The sequence below is a fragment of the Dendrobates tinctorius genome, unplaced genomic scaffold (assembly GCF_039654945.1).
Source record: "Dendrobates tinctorius isolate UK_male_01 unplaced genomic scaffold, ASM3965494v1 ptg000062l, whole genome shotgun sequence".
NCBI lineage: Eukaryota > Metazoa > Chordata > Amphibia > Anura > Dendrobatidae > Dendrobates > Dendrobates tinctorius.
The window spans coordinates 22642950-22670662 of NW_027361730.1; the positions used below are offsets into that span (position 1 = coordinate 22642950).

The window sequence follows — 27713 nt, forward strand, 5'->3', positions numbered from 1 at the left end:
ATATCCCATATCATCCCATCAGCCTGGGGTCAGAACCAGAGCGCTGAGTGGATTTGCCCTGACTTCCATAACAATGATCTCTTTAATAGAAGCCTGGGGTGAGAATCAGAGCGCTGAGGGATTTACCCTAACTTCCCTACCGGAGATCCCTTTAAGAGAGGCCTGGGGTCAGTACAAAAGCGCAGTTTGGATTTGTCCTCACTTCCATACCGGGGATACCTTTTTAAAGGGGCCTGGGGTCAGAACCAGAGCGCTGGATGGATTTGCCCTGACTTGCATACCAATGATCCCTTTAATAGAATCCTGGGGTCAGAATTAGAGCGCTGAGAGGGATTTGCCCTAACTTCCATACAGGAGATCCCTTTAAGAGAGCCTGGGGTCAGTACCAGAGCATTTGAAGGCAATTGCCCTGACTTCGATACCGGGGATGCCTTTAAGAGAGCCTGGGGTCAGAACCAGAACGCTGAGTGGCATTGCCCTAACTTCCATACCAATGATCCCTTTAAGAAAGACTGGGGTCAGAACCAGAGGGCTGAGTGGAATTGCCCTAACTTCCATATCGGGGATCCCTTTAAGGAGAGGCCTGGGGTCAGAACCAAAGCGCTGGATGGATTTGCCTTGACTTGCATACCAATGTTCCCTTTAATAGAATCCTGGGGTCAGAATTAGAGCAATTGCCCTGACTTCCATACCAAGGATGCCTTTAAGAGAGCCTGGGGTCAGAACCAGAACGCTGAGTGGCATTTCCCTAACTTCCATGCCAATGATCCCTTTGAGACCCTGGGGTCAGAACCACAGAGCTGTGTGGAACGGTCCTAACTTCCATACCCGGGATCCCTTTGAGAGGCCTGGGGTCAGTACCAAAGCGCAGAGTGAATTTGCCCTCACTTGCGTACCGGGGATCCCTTTAAGGAGGGGCCTGTGGTCAGAACCAGAGCGCTTAGTGGAATTGCCCTAACTTCCACACCAGTGATCCCTTTAAGAGACCCTGGGGTCGGAACCACAGCGCTGAGTGGAAAGGTCCTAACTTCCATACCAGGGATCCCTTTAAGAGAGGCCTGGTGTCAAAACCAAAGCGCTGGATGGATTTGCCTTGACTTCAAAACCAATGATTCCTTTAATAGGGAAGATGCGCCTATGGGATGGAGGATTGATGGGTATAAGGGCAGGGGAGGGGGGAGATTAATTTCTGTCATGTGCTCTCTGATCCTTTCCTTTTTTTTTTTTTTTTTTTTCTTTACACCCATAGAAGCAAAGTAATGAGTAAGTGCAAAAAAGCAAGTTTGCAGTATGTGTAACCAATTTATTTTTGTAATTTTTACCAAGTTTAAACCATAATGTTTTAGTCTCCTCCCCAGAGTATGACAGTTAGGATTATTACAGTTTACCGTATTTTTCGGACTATAAGACTCACCTAGGTTTAGAGGACAAAATTCGAAACAAAAATTGCAGCAAAAAATGTGTTCAATTATGTACTTAATATCCCATATCCTGGTATATATGGTCCCCTCATCCCCATCCTGGTATGCATGGCATTCTCATCCCCACCCTGGTACACATGGTCTCCTCATCCCCATCCTGGTGTGCATGGGCCCCTCATGCCCAGCTTACAGGCCAAAGGACAGCTGCCGGAATACTCATTGCTCGCTCTTTAGTAGCGCGCATAGTGTTAGCCGCAGGCTTCCTGCAGCTGCCAGCGTTCATGTGCCATTGCTACTAAAGGGAATGAATAATCATCGCATTCCACACCTATGGGAGTGGCGCGCATTGAATATTCATTTTACCCTACGCCACGACAGCACCCACTGGAGAGAGGGATCTGCCCATAGGAACAGGAAACCTACAGAGATAAGAGGGCGGTCCGCCTCTCCTCAGTTGGTTTTCTGCTCCTATGGGAAACCGCAGGATTCTTCTACAGAACATACCTGGGCCAGGGAGCCGCCTGTGCAGTCTCTATGGGAACGGCAGGGGCTCCAGTCCAGAAGCATCGACGAGGGAGTGCTGTAATTCGGCTCCCTCCTCGGCTGAGCAGCAGCAGCACTGGCAGAAACAACGGGTCCGGGGAAGGCTGCCCGAGGTTTCTTTTCACACATGCCGCCGGGGTCCAGAGATGGCCGTCCTGGCTCGTGTGGGAGCGCGGGGCCGGAGGAAGAAGTATCTAGCCTCCTTTTCCCCATGGCTTCAGCGCGGCCCCAGAAGGACTATGGAGCGCCGCGCACATGCAAGCGCTGACGCCGGATGTGGCAAGCGGGTAACTTCCGGGTCAGCCTGAGATCCCCCGCGTGGTCTCGGGGGTTGGAGGAGGGGTGCCCGGCGGCTACATACCAGGCTGCGCACGCACAAAATTAGCAGCGCCCCTCTGGAGGAGGCGCCCTGGTGGGGGGAGGTACCGGGAAGGCAAAATGGTGGAGCACATAAAAAGGCTTGCAGCAGGGGGTCCAGCATGTCTTCCCTAGGACAAGGCACGCATCCCCCAGCAGGTGATACGGCGACATCCAAGGATCACTCGGGCAGAGGTTCCTCGGATAGAAGCCACGCCAACAAGCCTCCATCTCAGCCTCCTGATCCGGTACCTACAGCTTCTCTGGGTGAGTGGACGATTCTGCCTATCAAGCTGACAAATACTCCTCTCTCTCCCAATCTTTCTCCTCTTCTTTGCTACGTCTCCTCCCTCTGGCTAAGAAAAAAGAATAATCAAAAAATAATGTGCCCTGCGTAGACGCCTCCTACCAGACACTTACACTAAAAGGCTTTGTAAAAGATGCATTAGCGAGACCGCAAAACAAGCATCAGTATCAGCCACAGACAAAAGGGCCATGATAAGGGAAGAGTTACAGGCCCTAACCCGTGTCTAGTAGTATACCTACTCATACGAAGACTAAAAAGCTGACTGTGGCCAGCTCAGACTCGGACGAGGCTGTTATCTCTGATAGCTCTAATGCATCCACATCGCCATCCTCCTCAGATATAGAGGGGCGTTCATGTTTTCCCTTAGAAAGCATGGACAATTTAGTAAAGTCCGTGAGAAGCAGCATGGGATGCACAGAGAGAAGAGAGCCGCAAACAACGCAAGAAGTGATGTTTGCAGGACTAACTGATGGGAAGAGGAGAGCTCTGGTTACGAAAGAATGGGAGAAACAGGACCAGAGAGGTTACCTCCCATTGGCCTCAAAGAGAAGATACCCCTTCAATAACGAGGAATTATTATCATGATCCAAGGTCCCGAAAGTGGACGCTGCGGTCGCCTCCACCTCAAAACAATCCGCTTTACCGGTAGAGGACGCAGGGGTATTAAAGGACCCACTCGACTGCAAAGCCGATGCCGCACTGAAATGGGCTTGGGAGGCAGCTACCGGCACATTCAAACCCACAATAGCCAGCACTTGCACGGCCCGTTCTATGCTGGTCTGGATTGATCAACTAGACCAGCAAATAGACCAAAAAACGTCCAGGGACAAATTACGAGCCTCTATCCCCCTGATCCGTGGTGCGGCTGCATTTATAGCTGACGCCTCTGCTGACTCGTTACGTCTGGCATTATTAAGCAAGCCTGCTGTCCTGGCTGCCAGACGTAACGAGTCAGCAGAGGCGTCAGCTATAAATGCAGCCGCACCACGGATCAGGGGGATAGAGGCTCGTAGTCTGTGGCTTAAAAGATGGAGGGGCGATATGCAGTCCAAGGCAAAGCTCTGCGCCATTCCTTGTGAGGTTGAGTTTCTGTTCGGGAAAACCCTAGATGAAATCCTCACCAAGGGGAAGGAAAGGAAAAAGGGCTTCCCTAACCCCTCTTTCCCATTTTATAGGAGGGCGTTTAGGAGACGGCCATTGGCAGAGGAAGACCAGTGGAAAACCAAAATTGTTGGTCCACAAGGGAGGACAAAAACAAAGGTGCCATATTTAAAGGGTCCTCTTTCCGTAGAGACAGACACTAAATAGTCAGTCCCTCCAGTAGGAGGAAGACTGAAGTTTTTCCTTCAGGAATGGGAAAAGATTACAGCCAGTTCTTGGGTCCTGGACATCATTAGGCAGGGGCTAAAAATAGAATTTCATCATGTTCCCCATAATTCGGTTGTTATAACATCTCTCAACTCGCCAATCCAACAGCGTGGGCCCTTGAAACTGAGATTCTAAGCTTATTGGACAAAAAAGTCCACGTACCCAAAGAACAGGAAGGGAAAGGATTCTATTCCCCTCTCTTCCTGGTCCCTAAACCAGATGGCTCATTCAGGACAATTATCAACCTAAAAAAGCTAAATACATTTGTTAAAAACCATAGGTTTAAGATGGAGTCTATTAGATCCAGAATTAAGCTTTTTTTTTCCCCAATTGTATGATGGCCGGCTTAGATTTAAAAGATGCCTATTATCTTTCCATCCATTACAGATATCAGAAATACCACAGAGTGGCGGTCTCCCTCGATGGCATCATACATCACTTCCAGTTTACAGCCATGCCATTCGGCCTTTCCATCGCACCACAAGTTTTTACAAAGGTGATGCTGGAAGTAATGGCCTTCCTACGCCAAAAAGCTTGATAATACCTTATCTGGACGACTTTTTAATAATAGGAAACTCAGCTCGACAATGTAGCAGACGAGTCACTGACACAATCTTGTCCCTACAGGCTCTAGGCTGGATTATAAACTTCAAGAAGTCTAGGGTCAAGCCGCAACCCGTCCAGTCCTTCCTAGGTCTCCAACTAGACTCCACAAATCAAATATATCTGCTACCACAGGTAAAAATCTCAACGATCAAAACAAAGATCAAATTAGTGATGGACAAATCAAGCATGTCCATAAGGGAAGCAATGTCCCTCTTAGGCCGGGGTCACACTGGCGAGGAATACGGCCGAGTGAGAGGCGCTAAAAGCACGCATTAGACACGGACAAATGATTCTCTATGGGGTCCCTCGCACCAGCGGTATATTTCTCACCCGTATTCTACTCTCCGTGCCAATCGCAGCATGCTGCGATTGTCAGCGTAAAACGGCCGTAATACGCCAATGCAAGTCTATGGGTGCGCAAAAAATACGGATTACACACGGACCACACATGTGACTTGCGAGAAATACGCACCCGGTGTCTTTTAGCAAAGCCGGCAATTCAGTGCGCTATACAGTAAACTCACACTGACAGTTTTAATAAAGAAACGAAAGAATAGATATATATATATATTTATATTCTCTATGTCTATATCTATTCTTTCGTTTCTGTTAGAAACCCTGTCGTAGGGCTCCATTATATGTCCATTTTGCAAGGCGGCGAGAAAATCTCACCATACGGATGCCATACGGATTACATACGGATGCTTAGATGCGCAAAATACGCGACCACACCTTGATTACGGATGACATACGGAGCACTGTTTAGGGGCCATTCATCCGTATTACGCATGTAAAATACTGACCGTATTTTGCGTTGGTTAGTGTGACCCCGGCCTTAGGGTCCCTTACCTCCTGTATCCCGGCAGCTCAGTGGGCTCAGTTCCACACCGGGGAACTGCAACACCAAATTCTCCTAGAGGAGGCTGGTGCCCGAGGGAATTTGACACAGAAAATCACCTTATCCTAAACAGTCCTAACTTCCCTAGCATGGTGGTTAGATGACAACAACATATCGGGAGGAGTACCATGGGTAATAACACCTTCCCGTTTAGTTATTACCGATGCCAGCCCTACAGGATTGGGGGCTCATATGGGAGGGACCTTCTCCCAAGGCCGGTGGGATATAAGCGAGAGACAGGATTCCTCGAACTTAAAAGAGCTGAAAGCGGTTAGTCATGCATTATATCACTTCTTTCTGCAGCTACAAGGGGAGCACGTGAGAATCCTTTCAGACAACACCACCGTGGTAGCATATCTGAACAAACAGGGCGGAACTCGATCGGACAACCTAATGTCTTCCGCAAGAAAAATCTTATCCTTAGCCGAAAAACAATTTTTGTCTCTCTCGGCTCTCCACATAAGAGGAAGAGACAATTCGGAAGCAGACTTCCTAAGTCGCCACACGTGACGGTAAGTAGAATGGTGCCTGAGCCGGCAAGTATTCAAACACATCGTGTCACTGTGGGGTCTTCCCCAGATAGATCTCTTCGTCACAAGACAAAATACAGGTGCGAAGGTTCGCCTCTCTGAATGTGGCAGACTGCTAGGAAATTCTGGATGCCCTCCAAGCCCCGTGGCAGTTCGGACTGGCATATGCTTTTCCCCCAATCATACTACTGCCGCAGGCCATCAGGAAGATTAGCGCAGGAGGCCATGGTTGTCATGCCTACAAGCAATGTCGGTGACAGACCCTTGGGTGCTTCCCTCAACCCCCAAGCTTCTCTCAGGGGCCATTCTTCCATCCTCAAGTGGACAATCTCCACTTGACAGCTTGGAACTTGAGGGAAATGTTGAGAGCAAGGGGGTTCACAGAGGGGCTAGTCAATACCCTCCTATGGAGTCGAAAATTGACCACTACAAAAATTTATACCAGGGTATGCAGGAAGTTCCTAGAGTTCCGCACAGCTCCCGACTCTAGAGAAATTCTGATAACACCCATTCTAGAATTTCTACTAAAAGGGAAAGATCTAGGGCTATCGGTCAACACACTAAACGTTCAAATATCTGCCCTAGGGGCCCTCTATAGTTATAACGTGGCAGGCAATAGATGGATAGCCAGATTCATCTCCGCCTGTGAACGGAGCGAACCGGTACACATACCCGGAGTACCTCCCTGGGACTTGAATCTGGTACTAGATGCCCTAACACGCTCCCCCTTTGAACCATTAGACTCAATATCTATTATATGTTCTACAAATGACCTAAGACTAACATCCCCCGTAATCCGAATCTCGCACCTCCGTCTCCAAGACTTCTCTCGTGCTGCTCCAGCTCTCTGGAATGCACTTCCCCAGACGATCAGACTGATACCTAGCCCTGACCTATTCAAGCGCGCTTTGAAAACCCATCTCTTCAAACAAGCCTACCACATCAACTACTCAGCAAGCTAACTTTGCCCTGTTCCCTCCTTCCAAATATTATTCTGAATCTGCACCCTACTATTCACCGGTCTCCACACCCTTCATGCACATGATAACTGCACTTGATACTTGTCTATTGCACTTAAACACACGGGCTGATGACCGGATCATGCAGCTTTATATGAAAATCCCTATTATAATTGCCAGACCTGAATTAACAAGCATTTCTCACCTACTGTGTCCCCCCATTTCCTTGTAGATTGTAAGCTTGCGAGCAGGGACCTCACTCCTAATGTCACTGTTTGAATTGTCTTAACTTGTATTGAATTTATTGTCTGTACATGTCCCCGCTTAATTGTAAAGTGCTGCGGAATATGTTGGCGCTATATAAATAAAAATTATTATTATTATTATTAATATCCCTTAAGCATTTATCTCTTAAGACGGTACTGCTAGTGGCACTAACTTCAGCCAGGAGGGTCAGCGACATACAGGCACTTTCAATAGAACCTCCTTTCCTAATAATATTCCAGGATCAGTTGATATTAAAACCAACCTCTCATATCTGCCAAAAGTAGTGGGGAAATTTCATGGGTCGCAAGAAATCCACCTCCCTTCATTCTTTAGTAACCCTTCTACTCCAGAGGAAGAAAAATTCCATACACTAGACGTGAGAAGAGCAGTATTACAATACATTGAGATGTCTACTAGCTGGAGAAAGAGTAGGGCTCTATTTATTTCCTTCCAGGGCCAAAAGAAGGGCTATGGAGTCACAAGGGGTACCCTATCTCGGTGGATCAGGGATGCGATCTATCTGGCATACTACGCGGGAAATGAAGATCCTCCCGAGGGTTTCAGGGCACATTCTGCCAGAGCTATGGCATCCTCATGGGCGGAGAGGGGAGACGTCGCAATCGAGTGAATATGTAATGCCGCAACTTGGTCGGCGCCTTCTACCTTTTACAACCACTTTAGGCTTGATTTATCATCCTCATCTGACCTAGCCTTTGGTAGAGCGGTCCTCAGCACGGTGGTCCCTCCCAGGTGAAGGTCTCTGAAAGTCTCTCCAGTGGGTAAAAAGCCGGATTACTTACCGGTAAGTCCACGACAGCACCCGCTCACTACCCTCCCTAGAAGTTAACATAGTGTGTACACCTTCTTAGATATAGAAATGATAAAATATTAATATAATGGCCTAATAATTGGCGGTCCTCCGGGTACTCTGAAATCCAACTGAGGAGGAGAGGCGGACCGCCCTCTTTTATCTCTGTAGGTTTCCTGTTCCTATGGGCGGATCCCTCTCTCCAGTGGTTGCTGTCGTGGACTCATTAAAAGAGCATTACCGGTAAGTAATCCGGCTTTTCCCTTAAGTAGCGGGCACACTACCGCCCCGCAGCTGCAGGAAGCCAGCGGCTGTTACTGTGCTCGCTACTAAACAGCGAGCAATGAACACTCACTGCCCTCCACTCATAGTCCCGGCGTGCAGAGCAGTGAGTATTCCAGCAGCTGTCCTTCGGTTTGTAAGCTGCGCATTACGTCCCTGCCATGCACTGCTTACAAGCATAAAGCAGCTGCTGGCACCGGAGCAAGACGTTGCAAAGGGAGTAAAGGAAGGTAAGTGGAATGTGTTTTTTTTTTTTTTTTGTTTTTTTTTGTTTTTTTTAGTGATTTTCTGATGGGGCCAATCATACCAGGAAGGGGATGTGGGCCAATCATACCAGGATAAGGATGGGGTCATGCATACTTGGATAGGGATGGGGGCCAATCATAACAGGACAAGGAAGGGGACATGCATACCAGGATGCTATTAAAGAGAAATTAATATTCACGGCTCTCCACACCAATGGGCGTGGAATGCAGTGAATATTCATTTCTCTTTAGCAGCGGGCATGTAAGCCGCAGCCTCCGGCTCCTGCCTCCTGTGACTCGCTGCCCCCCTGCTCCCCCACCTCCCCACCACAGCCCGTGCCGGTACATCCTGACTATAAGCTACCCCCCCCCCCCCCCTATTTTTCTCCCCATTTTAGTTGTGTGTGTAAAGTAAACATTGGGTGATCAATGTGACCTAAGTATGAAAGTACGGCTGCATCTTAAATCCTTTCTCTTTTGCATCTTTTCCAAAAACTTCAGGAGACCATTGGACAAAAAACGTGTACAGATGATCCACTCTCTCCTGTGGAACTGCAAACCAGTATTCAAGTTGTTTTCTTATCCTTGCATACTGCTGCACCATTGCTGTAGTCTGGGTAGCAAATGATTTCCTCATTGGTTTGCCTACTTTGTCACACAGAAACATAGGAGGAATCTTGGTATTTTCTTCCTTAGATGGCTCAGTGCATCAGTCAGTGCCAGGTCGTGGTTATAGCTGCCGCTCACTATGTACTAAGTGGTACCTGAAGCCGCGCCAGCGCCACCCCAGTGACAGCCCAAGGCCACACGGCTTCAGAATGCTATTAACCTGCATATTAAGTTTGCAGGTCAATATCGTTTTTTCATTACTGGTCAGTAAAATTACAGCAATACCAAATTTATGTAGACTTTATTATTACTTCATTACTTTTGCAAAAAATATTAGTGTTACAAGTCTTTTTGTTTTGCCATATTTATTTATTTTTTGTTTGACAGACCAATGTGGGGCCTTATTTTTAAAGGGACAAGTTGTAATTTTCAATGATGCCATTTTATAATTCATACTACTTTTTGATGACTTTGCACAGTTTTGGGTGCAACATTAATCAGCTAATAGCTATTTTTTGAAACGCTTTTAAGTGTAATTTTTTTACAACATTCACTTTGCATCTTTAACATATAAATTAACGTAATTCTATGGGTCGGTACGATTATGATAATACCTTTTATAGGACTTTTATGTTTTACTACTTTTAGACCATAGAATAACTTTTCTAAATGTAATCCTTTGTGTTTAGTTTTTGTACTGCCATCTTCTGAAAGCTTTAACTTTATTGTTTACTTGCTGATGTGGCTGTGTCGGGGCATATTTTTCATTCTACCGGTTTGGCGAACATACAACATTTTGATCAATTTTTTTCGTGAGGCAATGAAAATAAAAACAGTAATTTTGGCATTTGTGAATATCTGGAAAACACTTACCGCAGTCCACCACATATGTTACCTGTGAAAATCCACATCTTTGCTGCAACAATAGACTGAGGCTTCGGAACAATAAAAGATGAGAGAAGCATAACTGATCAGTTTTATGTAGAGTATTTGTATTTTAAGACTGTATAAAAGCTGAACATTTCACCATCGAATCATGTTAAATTTAAACTGAATTGTATTTCTGTTTTCACTTTACAATTTTAGGCTTCTAGTCGTCAAGCAATGACTTGGTGGCTGCAAGAATTACAGCAGAAACGCTGGGAGTATTGTAACAGCCGGCGGACTGGAGGAAAGCGAGATAGCATGGTGAACCCTACTGCTGGGCAGGTCCCCACCGGCTTGGTAGCCAAAGAAAGCTCAGGTAAAGCCTTTAGAGTTTGATATTATTGTCCATAAACCTTAGGCAGCAGTTTCTCCTATGTTCAGTGGCTCCATTCGGGTTACATCTGAAGACCCCCCACGCACAAAACGGAATTCGTTGGATATTTGCTGAGCACCCTGTGCTCCGTTATGCATCATTTTCCACCATATACGCTGGCAGGCAGCATTACTTGGGAGCATACACCTTGGTGCCCACCTCCAATAGGTGTTTACGGTAGAAAATGATGTACAACAGAGCTCACATTTTACGGGTAGGTCTGGACTTAAACCCCGACGGGGCCACTGAATGTAAGAAAGCGCTATATGAATCCAGCCTTATAGTAAAGTATCATGTATAAGAATAAGCTGTAAAAAAGCACAACCTTCTGCCAACTTCCATGACAGTCAGTATGTTGATGTAAAATGCTGTCTATTGTCTGCAGTAATCTACTTCTTTTTTTTTTTTTGCCTTGCATTCTATGCGAGAAGTTTGTGTGCTGCTAATAGGTTTAAATTAATTGCTTCAAACGGGGGGTAGTGTATATAGGGAAGAGTCCAGTTAGAAAATGAGGAAGGGAAACCTGCCATTTCTTTCTGCATCTCACTGTATGTATACAGAGCTGTATATATGCATCTTTGGCAGTAACTAATTCACATTCCTATAGGTATTTTACTGGGTTTGGCAAGAATACAGACTTTTCTTGGTTCTTGTAATGGCACGTCACATGGATATGAAATCATAGTGAAAGCATAACTTTTGAAATAAGTTAAAGGGAACCTGTCACATAATTCTGGCTGCCCATGCAGCGTGCGGCATGAATCAGAGCCTGGCTCCATTATTGCAGCCATGTATGTTTGTATCTGTAGCATTCTGGCATTTCAGAGTAAGCATAGTCCCAGGCGAGACTAATCCTGGAACTATGTCCCTTCTATGTGTGTACTAACTGGAGACCTGTCAATCACCAGCAGCGCCGGGAGAAGCCAGTTGGGGCGAAACCGGATTAGTCTCATCTCGCTCTATAGCGCCAATCCGACTCTTCGGAATGTTTTTGTTTGAGTGCAGTTGTGCAGTCATTTACGCATTTTATATTTTAACTGTTTCTTTTATATAGAAATCATGCCTGTGCCTGGTATGACCGATTCAGCAGAACGGGCTCGTATCCACTTTACAGCTGACATGTGTCCCGCTGCCCTCGGAGATCAGACGGCCGACCACGGATCCAGTCAGTCTGGCGCAGTGCAGGGCTTGCTAAGGCAATGGAGTAATGATATCAGGTACTCCAAAGTGTATTATAGCACAATGAAAAGATAAATGCTAGTTTACTGCAACATCAGAATACCAGTGGTATAAGGCTGTGTGCACACAATGCGGATATATAGCGGATCCGCAGCGGACTTTTCCGCGCAGAAACGCTGCATATCCGCATTGTTATGTACAGTAGCCTTAAATTCAATGAAAAAAAACAAACCGCTGTGCAGACGTTGCGGATTTTTCCGCACGGTTTTCCTGCGGTACAAAATCTGCAGCATGTTACTACTTTTGTGCAGTTTTCCACCTCCCCTGTCTCCAAATCCGCAGGAAAACCGCATTTAGGCTGAGTGCAGACGTACTTTTTGGCCCTGCGGATTTTTCCGCACAGAATGGAAGAAATCCGCAGGTCAAATGACCTGCATTTTTCCTGCGGATTTCTTCCATTTTTCATGCGGTTTTCTTGCGGTTTTCCCCCTGCGGATTTGGTGACAGGGGAGATGGAAAACTGCACAAAAGAAGTAACATGCTGCGGATTTTGTACCGCAGGAAAACCGCGCAGAAAAATCCACAGCATCTGCACAGCGCTTTTTTTTTTTTTTTTTTTTTTTTTTTCCCATTTTAAGGCTACTGTACCTCACAATGCGGATATGCAACGTTTCTGCGCAGTAAAATCCGCTGCGGATCCGCTGCAAATCTGCATCGTGTGCGCACAGCCTTAAAATGGAAGAAATCCACAGGAGAAATGCAGGTCATTTGACCTGCGGATTTCTTCCATTCTGCGCGGAAAAATCCGCAGGGCAAAAAAGTCCGTCTGCACTCAGCCTAAGGTATGTTGTAATTTTGGGCGAGCGGCTGTGCTATGGCTTAAACAAGTGTTGCAGGATGTTACACTGGTATCTAATACCATCTTGCATATGATTTCTGATTACAACATGAGTCTTGAGATGTTGTAACCCTGTTCTTGTGAATTGTGTTACCAGAGACAAAAACCGCTATTGTATAAAACAGCCTATGTATGACCACAAAGCTCAAGAGGCTTTTTCACAGGTTCAGCTATGCAGCTTAGATAAGTATCACCGTTTAAACTTCCTGTGAAATGACTGATGATGAAATCACTTTGTCTGTCTCATTATACAAAAGGATCCTTTGTGGGTTGCAGAAAATGAACTATTTATTTCTCACAAAAACCTGATTACTTCAACATTTGTTTAAAAATTAGAAATGCTGCAATTTTCACACTGGGCTTTTTTATATTGTAACTTAAAGGGACCCTGTCAGCAGGATTGGGTAGGGCCCTCATTTATCAGGCATTTATTGCAAGTCCTGTGTATATGCCATGCATATTTGAGACTACCCGTTTAAAGACTGCTTTAATTGTCCCTGTGTCTGCAAAATATATGGCAATACTGGATGCTTGAAGGCCATTATTTATTTTATTTTTTTGTTCAACAGTTTTGCTAATAGCAATCTAAAACTGATCTTCAGAATATATGTGTGTGTGTGAAATAAGTATTTTTAAATGAATATATTTCTAAAGGTGCTATTGACCAAACCATAAATGTCCATAGTTATGCGTAAAAATGAGAATTGACACAGGGAAAAAATAATGAACATATGAAGAAAGAGAGGTGCCAAAAACCATGGAAAGTTATTACACCAGCTAAAATCTATTAGTAATTATAAAGCAATCCTGCCTCTTGAGCCCACGTCTCACATAATCGTTAGTGAGATCGCTGAAACGTCACCGATTTTGTGACGCAACAGCGACCTCGCTACGTGTGACACATAGCGGCGACCGCCCCCCCCGCTGGATATCGCTGATCATGCTCGAATGTCCTGGGCCATTTTTTGATCGTTGGCATTCCGCTAGCCAGCATGCATCACTGTGTTTGACGCCGACGAGCAACCTCGTTGGCGACGCAGAACTCAGGGACGCAGGCGTGAGTCGTCAGAAAAACTGCTGTGTGACAAGGTACCAACGACCGCCGAGGTCGTTATACGGATCGCCGTATCGTTGCTGCATCGTTGAAGAGATCTGCCTGTTTGGCAGCTTACTAGCGACGATGTAGTGACACATCAGCAATCCTTACCAGGTCATATCGTTGTCGGTATCGCTGGTGCGTCACTATGCGAAACGGGACCCTTAGTGAAAAATATCAGCTGTGTCAACTGATGGCCTATAAAGAGGTGTCTCATTACCAAGGTGCCAAACAAGAACCATCTTATGCTGGGTAAAACCAGTGAGATGTCTCAAGACTTTCACAACCTTATTGTTGCTAAACATACTGATGGTATAGGTTACAGTAGAATTCCTAAACTACTGAAGGTTCCATTGAGCACTATTGGGGCCATAATCCAGAAGTAGAAAGAACATAATTTCGCCATAAACTGGCCTCGACCAGGTGCTCCCCACAAGATTTCAGACAGAGGAGTGAAAAGAATTATCAGAAGAGTTGCCCAAGAGCACCACCTGTGGAGAGTTGTCAAAAAACCTGGAATCTGCAGGTGCTATTATTTTAAATAAAACTAAGTATTACACTCAACTTCCTTAGCCTGTATGCACACTCGCCACTCAAGACTCCATTGCTGAACAAAAATTATGTTCGGGGCGTGGCCTAGCGCACGATGTGAGAGGACGTGCAGTGGAGCTCTCCTGCCACAATCTCCCTTACTAAGGATACCTGAGGCGCCGCCGAACACTGAAATCGCTCCAAGGAGTGTGCAGAGATCTGGGGAGTAGCAGTGAGTGGAGGGCGGTCTGGTGGAGAGGAGTCCCGCACGAGGATGACGCGCAGGAGACAGAAGGAGCTGGCAGCGTCGAGAAGCGCTCAGGCCCAAGATGGCGCCGAGGCGGCAAGGGCGAGCGCGGCATATCAAAGACGGATGGAGGTGTTTTCTCGGCTGGAACGCTTTGCGAGGTCAGAAGAGGCTGCTAATGAGAGGTCAGCGGCTGAAGGTGAGAGACCTGACACAACGCAGGTCCCTGGGAAACAGCAGGAAGGAGGGGGCCAGCCACAGAGTGGTGGGGAGGAACAGAGATCCCCTGTTGTGGCTGCACGCGCGGGCCAGCTTGAACAGCCGGACACATTAGATATCGCAGAGCCGACGCTCAAAGATATATTTTCTGTGGTAATTTACAACAAGTCTGCCTTTGCGGCTTTGAACAGTCGTGTGGATGATTTAAAGGGAGAGATGGCTGCGATTTAATGCTGCAGTGCGCAAAGTTGAACAGAGAATGGAGGTGGTGGAAGAACGGGTGGGAAGCGCTGAAGACCAGGTTAATGAACTGTTGAAAAGGGAAGAAAGTATGTGCAACGTATAGCTGAACTGGAATTTAAAACTGATTATCTGGAGAACCGCTCCCGTAGGAGCAACCTGAGGATTGTGGGGGTACCAGAAAAAGCGGAAGGAAATAACCCCACTGAGTACATTGAGTCATGGCTGAAAAATACTGTAGGAGGGGATGGTCTCACTAAAATGTTTTCCGTTGAAAGAGCACATTGTGTGCCCACCAGACCCCTGCCCCCAGGATCAGCCCCAAGAGTCATCTTGGCCAAAGTTCTGAATTATCGAGACCGGGATACTCTGCTGAGGAAAGCCAGGACCTGTGCGGAACTTACCATAGATGGCAATCGCATCTCCATCTACCCAGACTATTCTGCAGTGGTTCAAAAGCTCCGGATGACGTTTGGAGAAGTTAAAAGACTACTACGAGACATGGATGTGCGCTATTCAATGATCTACCCAGCTAAGCTGAGAGTTGTAGCTTTGGATCGAGTGCACTTTTTTCAAAATCCAGAGGAGGCGACACTCTGGCTTGACTCTAACATAAAGAATATCAGAGCGGGACAGTCCCGTTGAAGCATACTCTGAGTGATGTTGAAACAGTGACTAACTGTGATTTAGTTTGAATTTGATAAGTTCATGGTCATCTCTGAGATGAAGCCATGCCATGTTGGTTTATGTGGGTTGTGTTCGGCGGCGCAACGCTTATTGCAGTTTGATAGAGTAATTGGAGTACAGAGCTTGTATTGCTAGGCTGTAAAAACGCCCTTCTTGATCTCAAATAGAGAGGGAGAGAGAATTCTTTTCAGCTTAAATGCTGTGGGAGACAACTAATTTTTCGGGAAGGGGATGGGGGGAAGGATGAGAGTTATTTCAGTTGGAAGGTTGGGACAGGGGGTAGAGGCGGGAAGGGGGGGAGAGATAGGGGGGAGGACCGAGATTTCAGTTATAACGTGTCAAATGTTTGGTATTGCAACATATCATGGGGGGTAGAATTAAAATTCTAAGCTGAAACGTTAGGGGTCTCGCTAACATCTCAAAACAGGCCGCAATTTTACAATATCTGCTGAAGCTGAGGCCCTCAGTGATTTGCCTCCAAGAAACACATCTGGTAAAAGACAAAGTAGCTATGTTACAAAAAAGATGGGTGAGGAAGGCTTATCACTCAACGTTCTCAGCCTATGCTAGGGGAGTGTCGGTGTTGATCCACACTTCTGCTCCATATGAAGAAGTGGAGGCTATAATAGACAAGGATGGGCAATACGTGTTTATTGTATGTAGGATATTGAATAGATTATTATGTATTGTGTCTTTGTATATCCCTCCACCATTTTCTGGAAAAAAGATGCAGGAAATTCTGGACTTATCCGGGAAATGGACTGGGGTCCCTGTTATGAAGCGTCACCGAAGGAGGAAAAAACAAAATACCAGCTAAGTCCAGAAAAACCAAAGAGGTTGGCAGCTATCGGATTGCAGACCCCTGAACCTATCCACAATAACTAGCAGCAGCCGTGGGGGGTTCCTACGGTGCCCTAGACCCCTCGATCACAGCCGGAGAACTATATAGCCTAAAGACAGAAAGGGGAAAAACTAAACTGCCCCAGAGCAGACCCCAAAGCAATAGGCAGCCCCCAACATGTAATGACGGTGAAGCAAGATGAAAACACTAACACAGATAGAAAGATAGGTTGAGCAAATGATGGGGCCCAAGCTAACTACATAGGACAGGATAGGAAAGCTGCTGTCTGCCATCCGCAAAAACCCTATCAAAATGAGCCAACCGACTGATAGGAAAAACAGGCCCTGAAGTCGCTAGGCTTCAAAAGACTATATCAGCACTCAGGTATATTCTGAAGACAGAGCAAAATATCAACAGATCAGAGACAAAAATGGAATCCAGCTCACCCCCGGCCGGGGATGGCAGAACTCCCAAAAAACAAGGCGAAACAAAAACAAAACTCAAGTGTACAAAGAAGAGCAGAAAAACTTAGCTTTGAGATGCAGGAATCAGACTGGTCTCCAGGAATCCAGCAGGAAAATCACCAGCCAGGAAGAAGGGCGTCGGCAGCCTTATATCCAGTCCTCAATTCCAGCCACCCAGTCATCATCCAGCTGCCCAGGTGTTTGGTAATCAGTCTCACCACCTTCTTTCACTAGAGGAGGGAGTTCATCAGACCTCAATGGTGAGGGGAAAAATGAACTCACAACAGGTCCCGTTGCTTGTAATAGGTGATGTGAATAATATTGCAAATGATCATTGGGATAAGGGTAAACATGCGGGGAGCAGAGAGGGAGGGAATGTGACACCTTTTGGAAACTACGTGAGGGAAATTGGTTGGATAGACTTGTGGAGAGTTCGGAATATGGAGAACTACACTTACTCGTGCTACTCGGCGACGTATGGATCCCTGTCTCGCATTGATGTGGCTTTGGGAAATGAGGGGATGGATAACTTGGTACAGGAAGTGGAATATTTGCCCAGAGTCCTATCGGATCATTGTCCACTGGTGATATCTCTACAATTGGGAGAACGGGGGAGGTTGACAGATATGGGATGGAAAATTCATCCCTTTTGGTTACGGTTGCTGGATATGGGAAAGATAGGAGAGGAACTGGGAGAATTCTTTAGGATAAACGAAGGTAGTGCAGAGGGTCATGTAGTCTGGGATACTATGAAGGCGTTTTTGAGAGGGATTTTATTCAGAGAAGTGTCTCGATATAAGACTAGGTCTCAAAATCTAGACAAAGCAGTGATGGAGGAATTAAGGGCGGCTGAGGAAGCATTGGGTGCGCAGTTTACTAAAGCTACGCGGACCCGCATGAGAGTGGCCCAGTCGGAAGTTAATAAACTTCACATCCGTAAGGTGGAGAGACGGCGGGCATTTCAGAACGAGGCATTCTATGCAGAGGGAGAAAAAGTGGGGCACCTGCTCTCAGTGATAGCTTTGGCACAACGGGAATCCTCACATGTGTATGCAACTAAAACTAAGGAAGGTAATGTGGTTACACAGGGGATCAAATTTTGGATGTATTTAAACAATTTTATAGTGAGCTATACTCCTCAAAGATACATAAAGGTCAAGAGGAGATGGACAGGTATCTGAGGGCGATTAAGCTTCCTAGATTAGGGGAGGAAGACAGAGAATGGATGGATAGGCCGCTTGCAGCGGAGGAGTTGAGGATGGCACTGGCGGACATGGCGGGAAATAAGGCCCCGGGGGCGGATGGCATTCCGGCAGAGGTGTATAAAATTTTTAATGAAGAAGTAATATCTAAATTGGAGAAGGTATTTAATGAGTCATTGGAGAGGGGAATGTTACCTACATCTATGAGAGAGGCCATTGTTGTGGTCATTCCAAAAGCTGATAAGGACCCATTGAATCTGGAGTCCTACAGACCAATTTCACTCCTTACGGCAGATGTAAAGATTCTGGCGAAGGCCTTGGCCAACAGACTGACCCACGTGATTGATAAAGTAATCCACCCAGATCAATCGGGATTTATGCCCAATAAATCTACAGCAATCAATTTAAGGTGGCTATATTTAAATATGCAAATTCCAGCCGAAAATGCTGGAAAGAGAGTAGTAGTGTCTTTGGATGCCCATAAGGCCTTTGATTGTGTAGAATGGAAGTACTTTTGGTCGGTTTTGATGGGCCTTGGGTTCGGGCCCAAGTTTATATCTTGGGTGGGGTTGCTATACTCCTCTCCAACGGCAAAAATTAGAGTGAATAATGAATTATCTGATAGTTTCGCATTACATAGGGGTACGAGGCAGGGATGCCCGTTGTCTCCGTTGCTGTTTGCCCTTGCCGTGGAGCCTCTGGCCACTAAAATAAGGGATGCACAAGAGATAAAAGGATTTGTCTATGGAGTGAAGGAGGAGAGGGTGTCTTTGTATGCCGACGATATTTTGTTATTTTTGGAGGACTCGGGAGAATTTGGATAACGCGGTGGCATTAATTGAGGAATTCGGGGAATTTTCCGGACTCAAAATCAATTGGGACAAATCGTGCATTATGCCCATTGATGAGGTAGATAGGGATATGGGGGAGGTGGAAAGGTCAGCAAAATTGAAGGTAGTTTCGGGATTTAAATATTTGGGGATACAACTCGCCCTTCCTTTGACTAGGTTTGAAGTCGCCCTTCCTTTGACTAGGTTTGAAGAACTTAATCTAAGCCCTTTGCTACAAAAAATTCGTTCCAAAATATCGGCATGGAATAAATTACATCTTTCGGTAATTGGAAGGGTGAACCTTTTAAAAATGATTGTGATGCCACAGCTTTTATATGTACTGCATAATTCTCCAATTTGGATCTCGCAGAGTAGGTTCCACAAAATTAAATCGCTGTTTGGCGAACTAATATGGGGGGGAAAAGCCCATGGTTTAAACAAGAAACTTTGCAGAGGCCAAAGGAGGAAGGAGGTTTGGCGCTTCCCAACCCCTGGGTCTATTTTTTTTATCAGCACAATGCCAGCATATTGGAGGATGGGGGGTGGAGACGGGACAGGGACAATCGCCTAGTAGTTTGAGATATTTGTTTGGAAAATGGCCTCTGGGAGAGAGTTTGGTTACTATGTAACCATAGTAGTTATTGATAATATGGTATTTTTTGATTTAAGGTCATGATTGTCATAACAATTGATTTGATAGACCCTAGGTTATGGTAACTAGCAGATACCTGGCATTACACTGTATGGTTGGTCTTGGGACCCATAGCATTTAACTATTTATCAAAATGACCCATTGTCTTTGTTTTGTTATTAATGTCTGGTTGTTCAGACTTTTTAATTGTTTTTAACCACTAAGTGTCTGTTTGTTGTGTCCGTTAATAAAATTGATACTTTTTTCATATCTTTGTGGTGATCCCTATTTGTGTGCATATACTTTCTTCTTTTCATGTGTTTTCATGTCAATCCATTTATATGCACTAGGTGATCCCACCTAAATTGATATTGTGGTTGGTGCCCGTTTATTCTATAGCTTATCAGACAATGTTCCCAAACACATAGTCGAGGAAACTCTCAGTTGATTTCAAAGAAAGGAAATAAAGCTGCTATAATGGCCCAGCCAGTCACCTGACCTGAATCCAATAGAAAATTTATGGAAAGAACAAAACAAAAACAGAGTCCATAGGAGTCCCCGGAACCTTCAGGATTTGAAGAGTGTTTACGTGGACAAATAGGGACAAAATCACAATTGAGAAATGCATGTGACTAGTTTCTCCATGCAGGAGGTGTCTTAAAGCTGTCATCATCTACAACGGCTCGTGTACAAAGTATTAATTAAATTTCAGTTGGCGTGTTCAATACTTTCTGTGTCACTTCTCATTATTACAAGTAACCTAATTTATGGACATCTATGGTTTGATTTCTTTGCGTGTGTGGATTGGATGGGTTATTACTGACATCTGGTGAGAATTTCATGTTATTAGCACTTTTAGATATATATTTACTTAGAAAATTGTTGACTTGTTCAAAACTCATTTTACCCACTGTATATATAAAGACAGGGAGAGTTTAAAGCAAACTCAAGCTTTTAAACAGTTGTAGATGGCTAAAGAGAGGTCCGGCGCCTGCGCACTGCTGTACTCTGCTCTGCCCTCAACAGGGCAGAGCAGTGCGCCTGTGCAGGAGCCACGTCAGGAAGCAAAGAAGAGGACGTCACCGTTAGAAGATGGGAGGCGCCGGACCGGACCGCGACACTCATTGGACCAAAACCGGATCCGGACCGCCCCTGGGTAAGTATAATATAACTTGTTTTACTTATCTTTCAGGTTACATCGAGTGCTTATCTACAGCATTACAGAATGCTGTAGATAAGCCCCTGATGGCGATGCCGGCAGCTGATACTCGAAAAAATAGGTGACAGATTCCCTTTAAGTGACACAATTAATATAATTAGCAATAATATAATTCTAATATATTGATTTTTATATTGAGCAGAATTAATTTCAGCCAGTTGGTTTGGCCCTCCACAACAGTCACGGTCTCTCATGTGGCCCCTCAAGAAAATTAATTATTCACCCTGTTATAACACCAGGATATGCCCACAATATTTGACTAGTCCTGATCCAAATATTGACTTTTTTATAGTCTTACTTGGGACAATGCAATATCGCATATCGTATCAATGTTAGATGGATTTTGCTACTTGGACTTTTTAGTAGTATCATTTAGAAACCTGACACAAGTAGAATGCAGAACTGTAAGTGCCAATAATGATATTTATTGAACCTATTGTATTACAATTATAAAAATTATTTTTTTTGTTCTAAATTTATGTAACTTCCCTTTCCTAAATTACAAAAATGGTCTTTTTAATGTTAAAAAACTCTCTTATTTGGGTGCCTTGACACACTTTATTTTCTGGTGGTTCAGAAACTGTTTTCATCTGCAAACAAATATAACAACAAATTTTGCCTTTTAGAATTTTTGGAAATCTCTTACAGGTGCATCTCACAAAATTAGAATATCATCAAAAAGTTTATTTCAGTTCTTCAATACAAAAAGTGAAACTCATATATTATTATATAGAGTCATTACAAACAGAGTGATCTATTTCAAGTGTTTATTTCTGTTATTGTTGATGATTATGGCTTACAGCCAATGAAAACCCAAAAGTCATTATCTCAGTAAATTAGAATACTTTATAACATCAGCTTGAAAAAATGATTTTAAAATCCGAAATGTTGGCCTACTGAAATGTACATTCAGTAAATGCACTCAATACTTGGTCGGGGCTCCTTTTGCATCAATTACTGCATCAGTAAGGTGAGGCATGGGGGCGATCAGTCTGTGGCAGTACTGAGGTGTTATTGAAAGCCCAGGTTGCTTTGATAGCAGCCTTCAGCTCGTCTGCATTGTTGGGTCTGGTGTCTCATCTTCCTCTTGACAATGCCCCATATATTCTCTTTGGGGTTAAGGTTATACAAGTTTGCTGGCCAATCAAGCACAGTGATACTGTTGTTTTTAAACCAGGTATTGGTACTTTTGGTAGTGTGGACAGGTGCCAAGTCCTGCTGGAGAATGAAATGTCCATCTCCAAAAAGCTTGTCGGCAGAGGGAAGCATGAAGTGCTCTCAAATTTCCTAGTAGACGGCTGCGCTGACTTTGGTCTTGATAAAACACAGTGAACCTACACCAGCAGATGGCTCCCGGAACCATTATTGATTGTGGATACTTCACACTAGACCTTGGAAATCAAGGTCCCAGAGTCTGGAGGAAGAGTGGAGAGGCACACAATCCAAGTTGCTTGAGGTCTACGGTTTGGGGAGCTATGTCATCATCTGGTATAGGTCAGTTGTTTAATTTTGTAGAAAAAAGCAGATCACAGACATGGCACAAAACTAAAGTCAATTCAAATGGCAACTTTCTGGCTTTGTGGAATCACTCAATTCTGAGGAAAAAATTATGGAATCACCCTGTAAATTTTCATTCGCAAAACTAACACCTGCATCAAATTAGATCTGCTCGTTAGTCTTCATCTAAAAAGGAGTGAGCACACCTTGGAGAGCTGTTGCACCAAGTGGACTGACATGAATCATGGCTCCAACACGAGAGATGTCAATTGAAACAAAGGAGAGTATTATCAAACTCTTAAAAGAGGGTAAATCATCACGCAATTTTGCAAAAGATGTTGGTTGTTCATAGTCAGCTGTGCCTAAAATCTGGACCAAATACAAACAACATGGGAAGGTTGTTAAAGGCAAACATACTGGTAGACCAAGGAAGACATCAAAGCGTCAAGACCAGAAACTTAAAGCAGTATGTCTCCAAAACAGGAAATGCACAACAAAACAAATGAGGAACGAATGGGAGGAAACTGGAGTCAATGTCTGTGACCGAACTGTAAGAAACCGCCTAAAGGAAATGGGATTTACATACAGAAAAGCTAAACGAAAGCCATCATTATCACCTAAACAGAAAAAAAACAAGTTTACAGAGGGCTAAGGAAAAGCAATCGTGGACTGTGGATGACTGGATGAAAGTCATATTCAGTGATGAATTACAAATCTGCATTGGGCAAGGTGATGATGCTGGAACTTTTGTTTGGTGCCGTTCCAATGAGATTTATAAAGATGACTGCCTGAAGAGAATATGTAAATTTCCACAGTCATTGATGATATGGGGCTGCATGTCAGGTAAAGGCACTGGGGAGATGGCTTTCATTACATCTTCAATAAATGCTTAAGTTTATGTTGATATTTTGGGCACTTTTCTTATCCCATCAATTGAAAGGATGTTTGGGGATGATGAAATCATTTTTCAAGATAATAATGCATCCTGCCATAGAGCAAAAACTGAAAACATTCCTTGAAAAAAGACACAAGGTCAGTGTCATGGCCTGCAAATAGTCCGGATCTCAATCCAATTGAAAATCTTTGGTGGAAGTTGAAGAAAATGGTTCATGACAAGGCTCCAACCTGCAAAGCTGATCTGGCAACAGCAATCAGAGAAAGTTGGAGCCAGATTGATGAAGAGTACTGTTTGAAACTCATTAAGTCCATGCCTCAGAGACTTCAAGCTGTTATAAAATGAAATCAATATTGTCCAAATATCAAAAAAAGGAACCTCCAGATACACTCATAAATCCGTAGGTCAGCTATTGAAACTTTCACTAACAAGAAGAGAACAATATATTATTGAGGCTAGTTTCACATTAGCGCTTTTGAGTGCAGCGAAGGCCTGCGCACGGCCGCTGCTAAGCCCCGCCCCCTGCCGCGCCTCCACCGGTAGCTCCGCCTACCGGCGCATGATGCTGCATGCGTCCTGCGCCCCCTATCTTTATCACTGGGGGCGCAGGCCGTGCGCAGTATGCGTTTGGCGGCGCATGCGCCTTTTTGACGGTGCGCCGAGCGCAACCAAACTGCAGCAGGTTGCGTTTGGCGCAGGTCGACGCACCGTCAAAAGGACGCATGCGCCGCCAAACGCATACTGCGCACGGCCTGCGCCCCCAGTGATAAAGATAGGGGACGCATGCAGCGTCATGCGCCGGTAGGCGGAGCTACCGGCGGAGGCGCGGCAGGGGGCGGGGCTTAGCGGCGACCGTGCGCAGGCCGTCGCTGCACTCAAAAGCGCTAATGTGAAACTAGCCTAAAATATTTTTTTATTCAAACATTAATAAAAATCCATACACATACATATACATAATTTCAGTAAACATACCCCAAAAGGGGACACCAACTACTAAAAAAGGTCCAAATAACATATAGGCAACAAAAATCATGCTGCACATAATATATTTTAAAGGGAGAAGAAATAATAAACTATCCTGTTTAGGGAGTAAATAATCAATGTAGGGAATGGTAGCGGTTTCGGTATGCAATTAGTGCCAAAGGCATCTACAATATACTCCACATGCACCCATATATAGTATCCTTAAACCAAGTTCCAATGTAATCCCCACTTTGCGACGTCCAGCGGATAGTGTAAAGCAAGAGATGCCTTATCCCCACTTAAATAAATGACCAGTACCAGCAAATTACTTACTGAAATAAAGAAGGGTAAAGTATAAGACTGTGGTGGTGATGAACCCCTGCGCCCTGATGCGCGTTTCGCCTGCTTGCTTCTTCCGGGGCGTGCCAAAAAAGTTGGAGAGGTGTATATATATTATCCAGAGACCAATGGAATTGCCGAGAAATCATTAACTGGAGTTCACGCCGAGACTCTACGGCGCAGGCGCTGGTCATACTCTTCAGGGATGTTCAAATTCACTTCCTGACATGCCTTTGGTGAACCACATGGTGGACGCATACTGGTCACCATAGTAGCGCTGTCGGAAGTGTACAGAGAACTGACCGGAATGCGCGTACGCACCATCCCGTGGAACTTCAGGAATTCAACAGTTTGAATAGAAGAGGAATATTAGAAGAAGGAAAGAAAAATAAAGAATACCAAAATTACCAATAGTAGTGATTTTGTTATAAGAGTGAAAGAAGTGCCAATACTAGAAAAAACGGGGGAGGGGAGGACAACTACACATAGTGACATTTAAAGTGACCATTAATTTCATGCCCCCAATAAAGTTTGCAAATGTATAATTAGTGATAATAGCAATAACTGAACAATATGCATAAATACCTATAAAATACAATAATATAGAATAATAAGGAGCTAATGGCTACTTACAATACAAAAAGTGCCATAGTGCAAATAATTATATAATAAGCATATACATTTGTAAAAAAGTGCCAAAGTGCATATAAAAAATTATAAATATAGTATTCCCTATACCTAGCAAAATTCCATTAAGAGAAAATTCCTTAAAAATTTAATTAAAAACAAGGGAAAAGGACAAAGACCAAATATCGATATCCATTGAATGTACTCATAAACAAAATTTCATCATTACATAAAATATATGCTATAACAATCTAATATATAAAGCTCAAGTGTGTGTATGTATGTATGTCCGGGATTGGCATCCGCACCGTCGCAGCTACAGCCACAAAATTTGGCACAGTCACACGTCTGGACCCCGAGAGTGTCCTAGGCTATGTTGTGAGGCGAAATTTTAGCCCTGCATGTTCCAATTCACCAAACAATTTTGCCCCTATCTACATAATGGGGGGAAAAAGTGTGTATCAAGCCCCGCCCCTCATTATGATGTCATAATGGTTGCCAAGGTGACGCTGATGTCATCATAGGTTGCAAGCCCCGCCGCTCACTATGATGTCATACTGGTTGACTATGGGATGGAGGATGTGTGATGGGTATATGGGCACAGGACTATGTATGACGGGTATATGGGCACGGGACTATGGGATGGAGGATATGTATGACGGGTATATGGGCACGGGACTATGGGATGGAGGATATGTATGACGGGTATATGGGCACGGGACTATGGGATGGAGGATGTGTGATGGGTATATGGGAACTGGACTATGGGATGGAGGATATGTATGACGGGTATATGGGCACGGGACTATGGGATGGCGGATATGTATGATTTTATATGGGGACGGGACTATGGGATGAAGGATGTGAGATGGGTATATGGGCACTCGACTGGGATGGCGAATATGTATGATGGGTATATGGGCATGGGACTATGGGATGGAGGATGTGTGATGGGTATATGGGCATGGGACTATGGGATGGAGGATGTGTGATGGGTATATGGGCACTCGACTATGGGATGGAGGATATGTATGATGGGTATATGGGCATGGGCCTATGGGATCGTGGATATGTATGATGGGTATATGGGCAAAGGACTCTGGGATGGCGGATATGTATGATGTTATATGGGCACGGGACTATGGGATGAAGGATGTGTGATGGGTATATGGGCACTCGACTATGGGATGGCGAATATGTATGATGGGTATGGGGACTATGGGATGGAGGATGTGTGATGGGTATATGGGCATGGGACTATGGGATGGAGGATATGTGATGGGTATATGGGCACTCGACTATGGGATGGAGGATATGTATGATGGGTATATGGGCACAGGCCTATGAGATCGTGGATATGTATGATGGGTATATGGGCACGGGACTATGGGATGGAGGATGTGTGTTGGGTATATGGGCTTGGGACTATGGGATGGAGGATATGTATGATGGGTATATGGGCACGGGCCTATGGGATGGAGGATAGTTATAATTTGCTATAACTAATCACAGTTAGTTACTATACCCGGGCAGCGCCGGGCTCTTCAGCTAGTTCATTATAATAATGCACTACTATATTATCTTAGTCCCTCTTATTTCCCTTGTTTTTATTGTTCATTGATTCAAATTTTCCCATATTTTTTTTTTTTATATTCAATACGGCATATACCCCAATCTTCCTCCAAATAAAACTCTCGAACCCATTGACTCATGATAAATATCAGCTCTAAATATTGATAAACAAAAATTAATATAAATATAATGCAAAAATAAAACCATAAAAATCAATTTGTTGAATAATAAAGCTAAAATCCCTAAACCCCAACCTATAAAAAGATACCTCTATATATGACAATCAAAGCTGAAAATCCTAAAGTTTCATTCAGACCATTTGGACTCAATGTACCCAGCCGATAGATCAATCTGCTCTCACATTGAGCAAGAACTTTGCCCAAATCTCCACCCCTGGATCCTAAATTGACCTGATCTATGGCTTTGATCACCAAACCTTTAGCATTACAATTGTGGTAGGATTTAAAATGTCTAGGGAGGGGTTTCAAGGATGAAGTCTCATCACAATCTTTGGCTTTCTCTATATCCCTGACGTGTTCGTGCGTTCTTACCTTCAGTTCCCTTGTGGTAAAACCAATATATACTTTCTGGCATGGACATTGCGCATGATAGATTACGCTCAGGGAATTATAATTAAGATGTTTTCGTATCTATTTACGAGATCGATCAAAATTTTGAGAATGTTGCAGCTTTAATATGATAGACAGCCTTTACAGAGGCCGCAAGTGAAAAAGCCTGGCATTCCAATATCTGACTTCTTTACCGATGGTTCAAAATGGCTGTGGACTAAGGTGTCTTTGAGAGTCCTTGACCTCTTAGCCACAAAAGATGGTTGATCAGATAATATGTGGCTCAAAACTGGATTCACCAATAAAACACTCCAATGCTTCCTATGATTCCTTTCAAATCATTCCATTTATCATTGTATGTACTGATGAAACATACTTGATCTCGATGGTCTTGTTTTTTGGAGTGCGAAGACCCATACAAGAGTTCATTACGTGGAGTTTTAGATGCTCTCAAATAGCCTCTTTTG

General features: G+C 44.5%; 1 protein-coding gene across 1 annotated transcript in view; it reads left to right on the forward strand.

The window, feature by feature from the left end:
• TBC1D2B (TBC1 domain family member 2B) overlaps positions 1-27713 on the forward strand; it is a 111707-nt gene that overhangs the window by 17744 nt on the left and 66250 nt on the right. Inside the window, exons 2-3 of the mRNA XM_073579377.1 lie at positions 10287-10443; positions 11555-11717. Coding sequence (XP_073435478.1) covers positions 10287-10443; positions 11555-11717 — 320 coding nt within the window. The remainder of the gene's footprint in view (positions 1-10286; positions 10444-11554; positions 11718-27713) is intronic.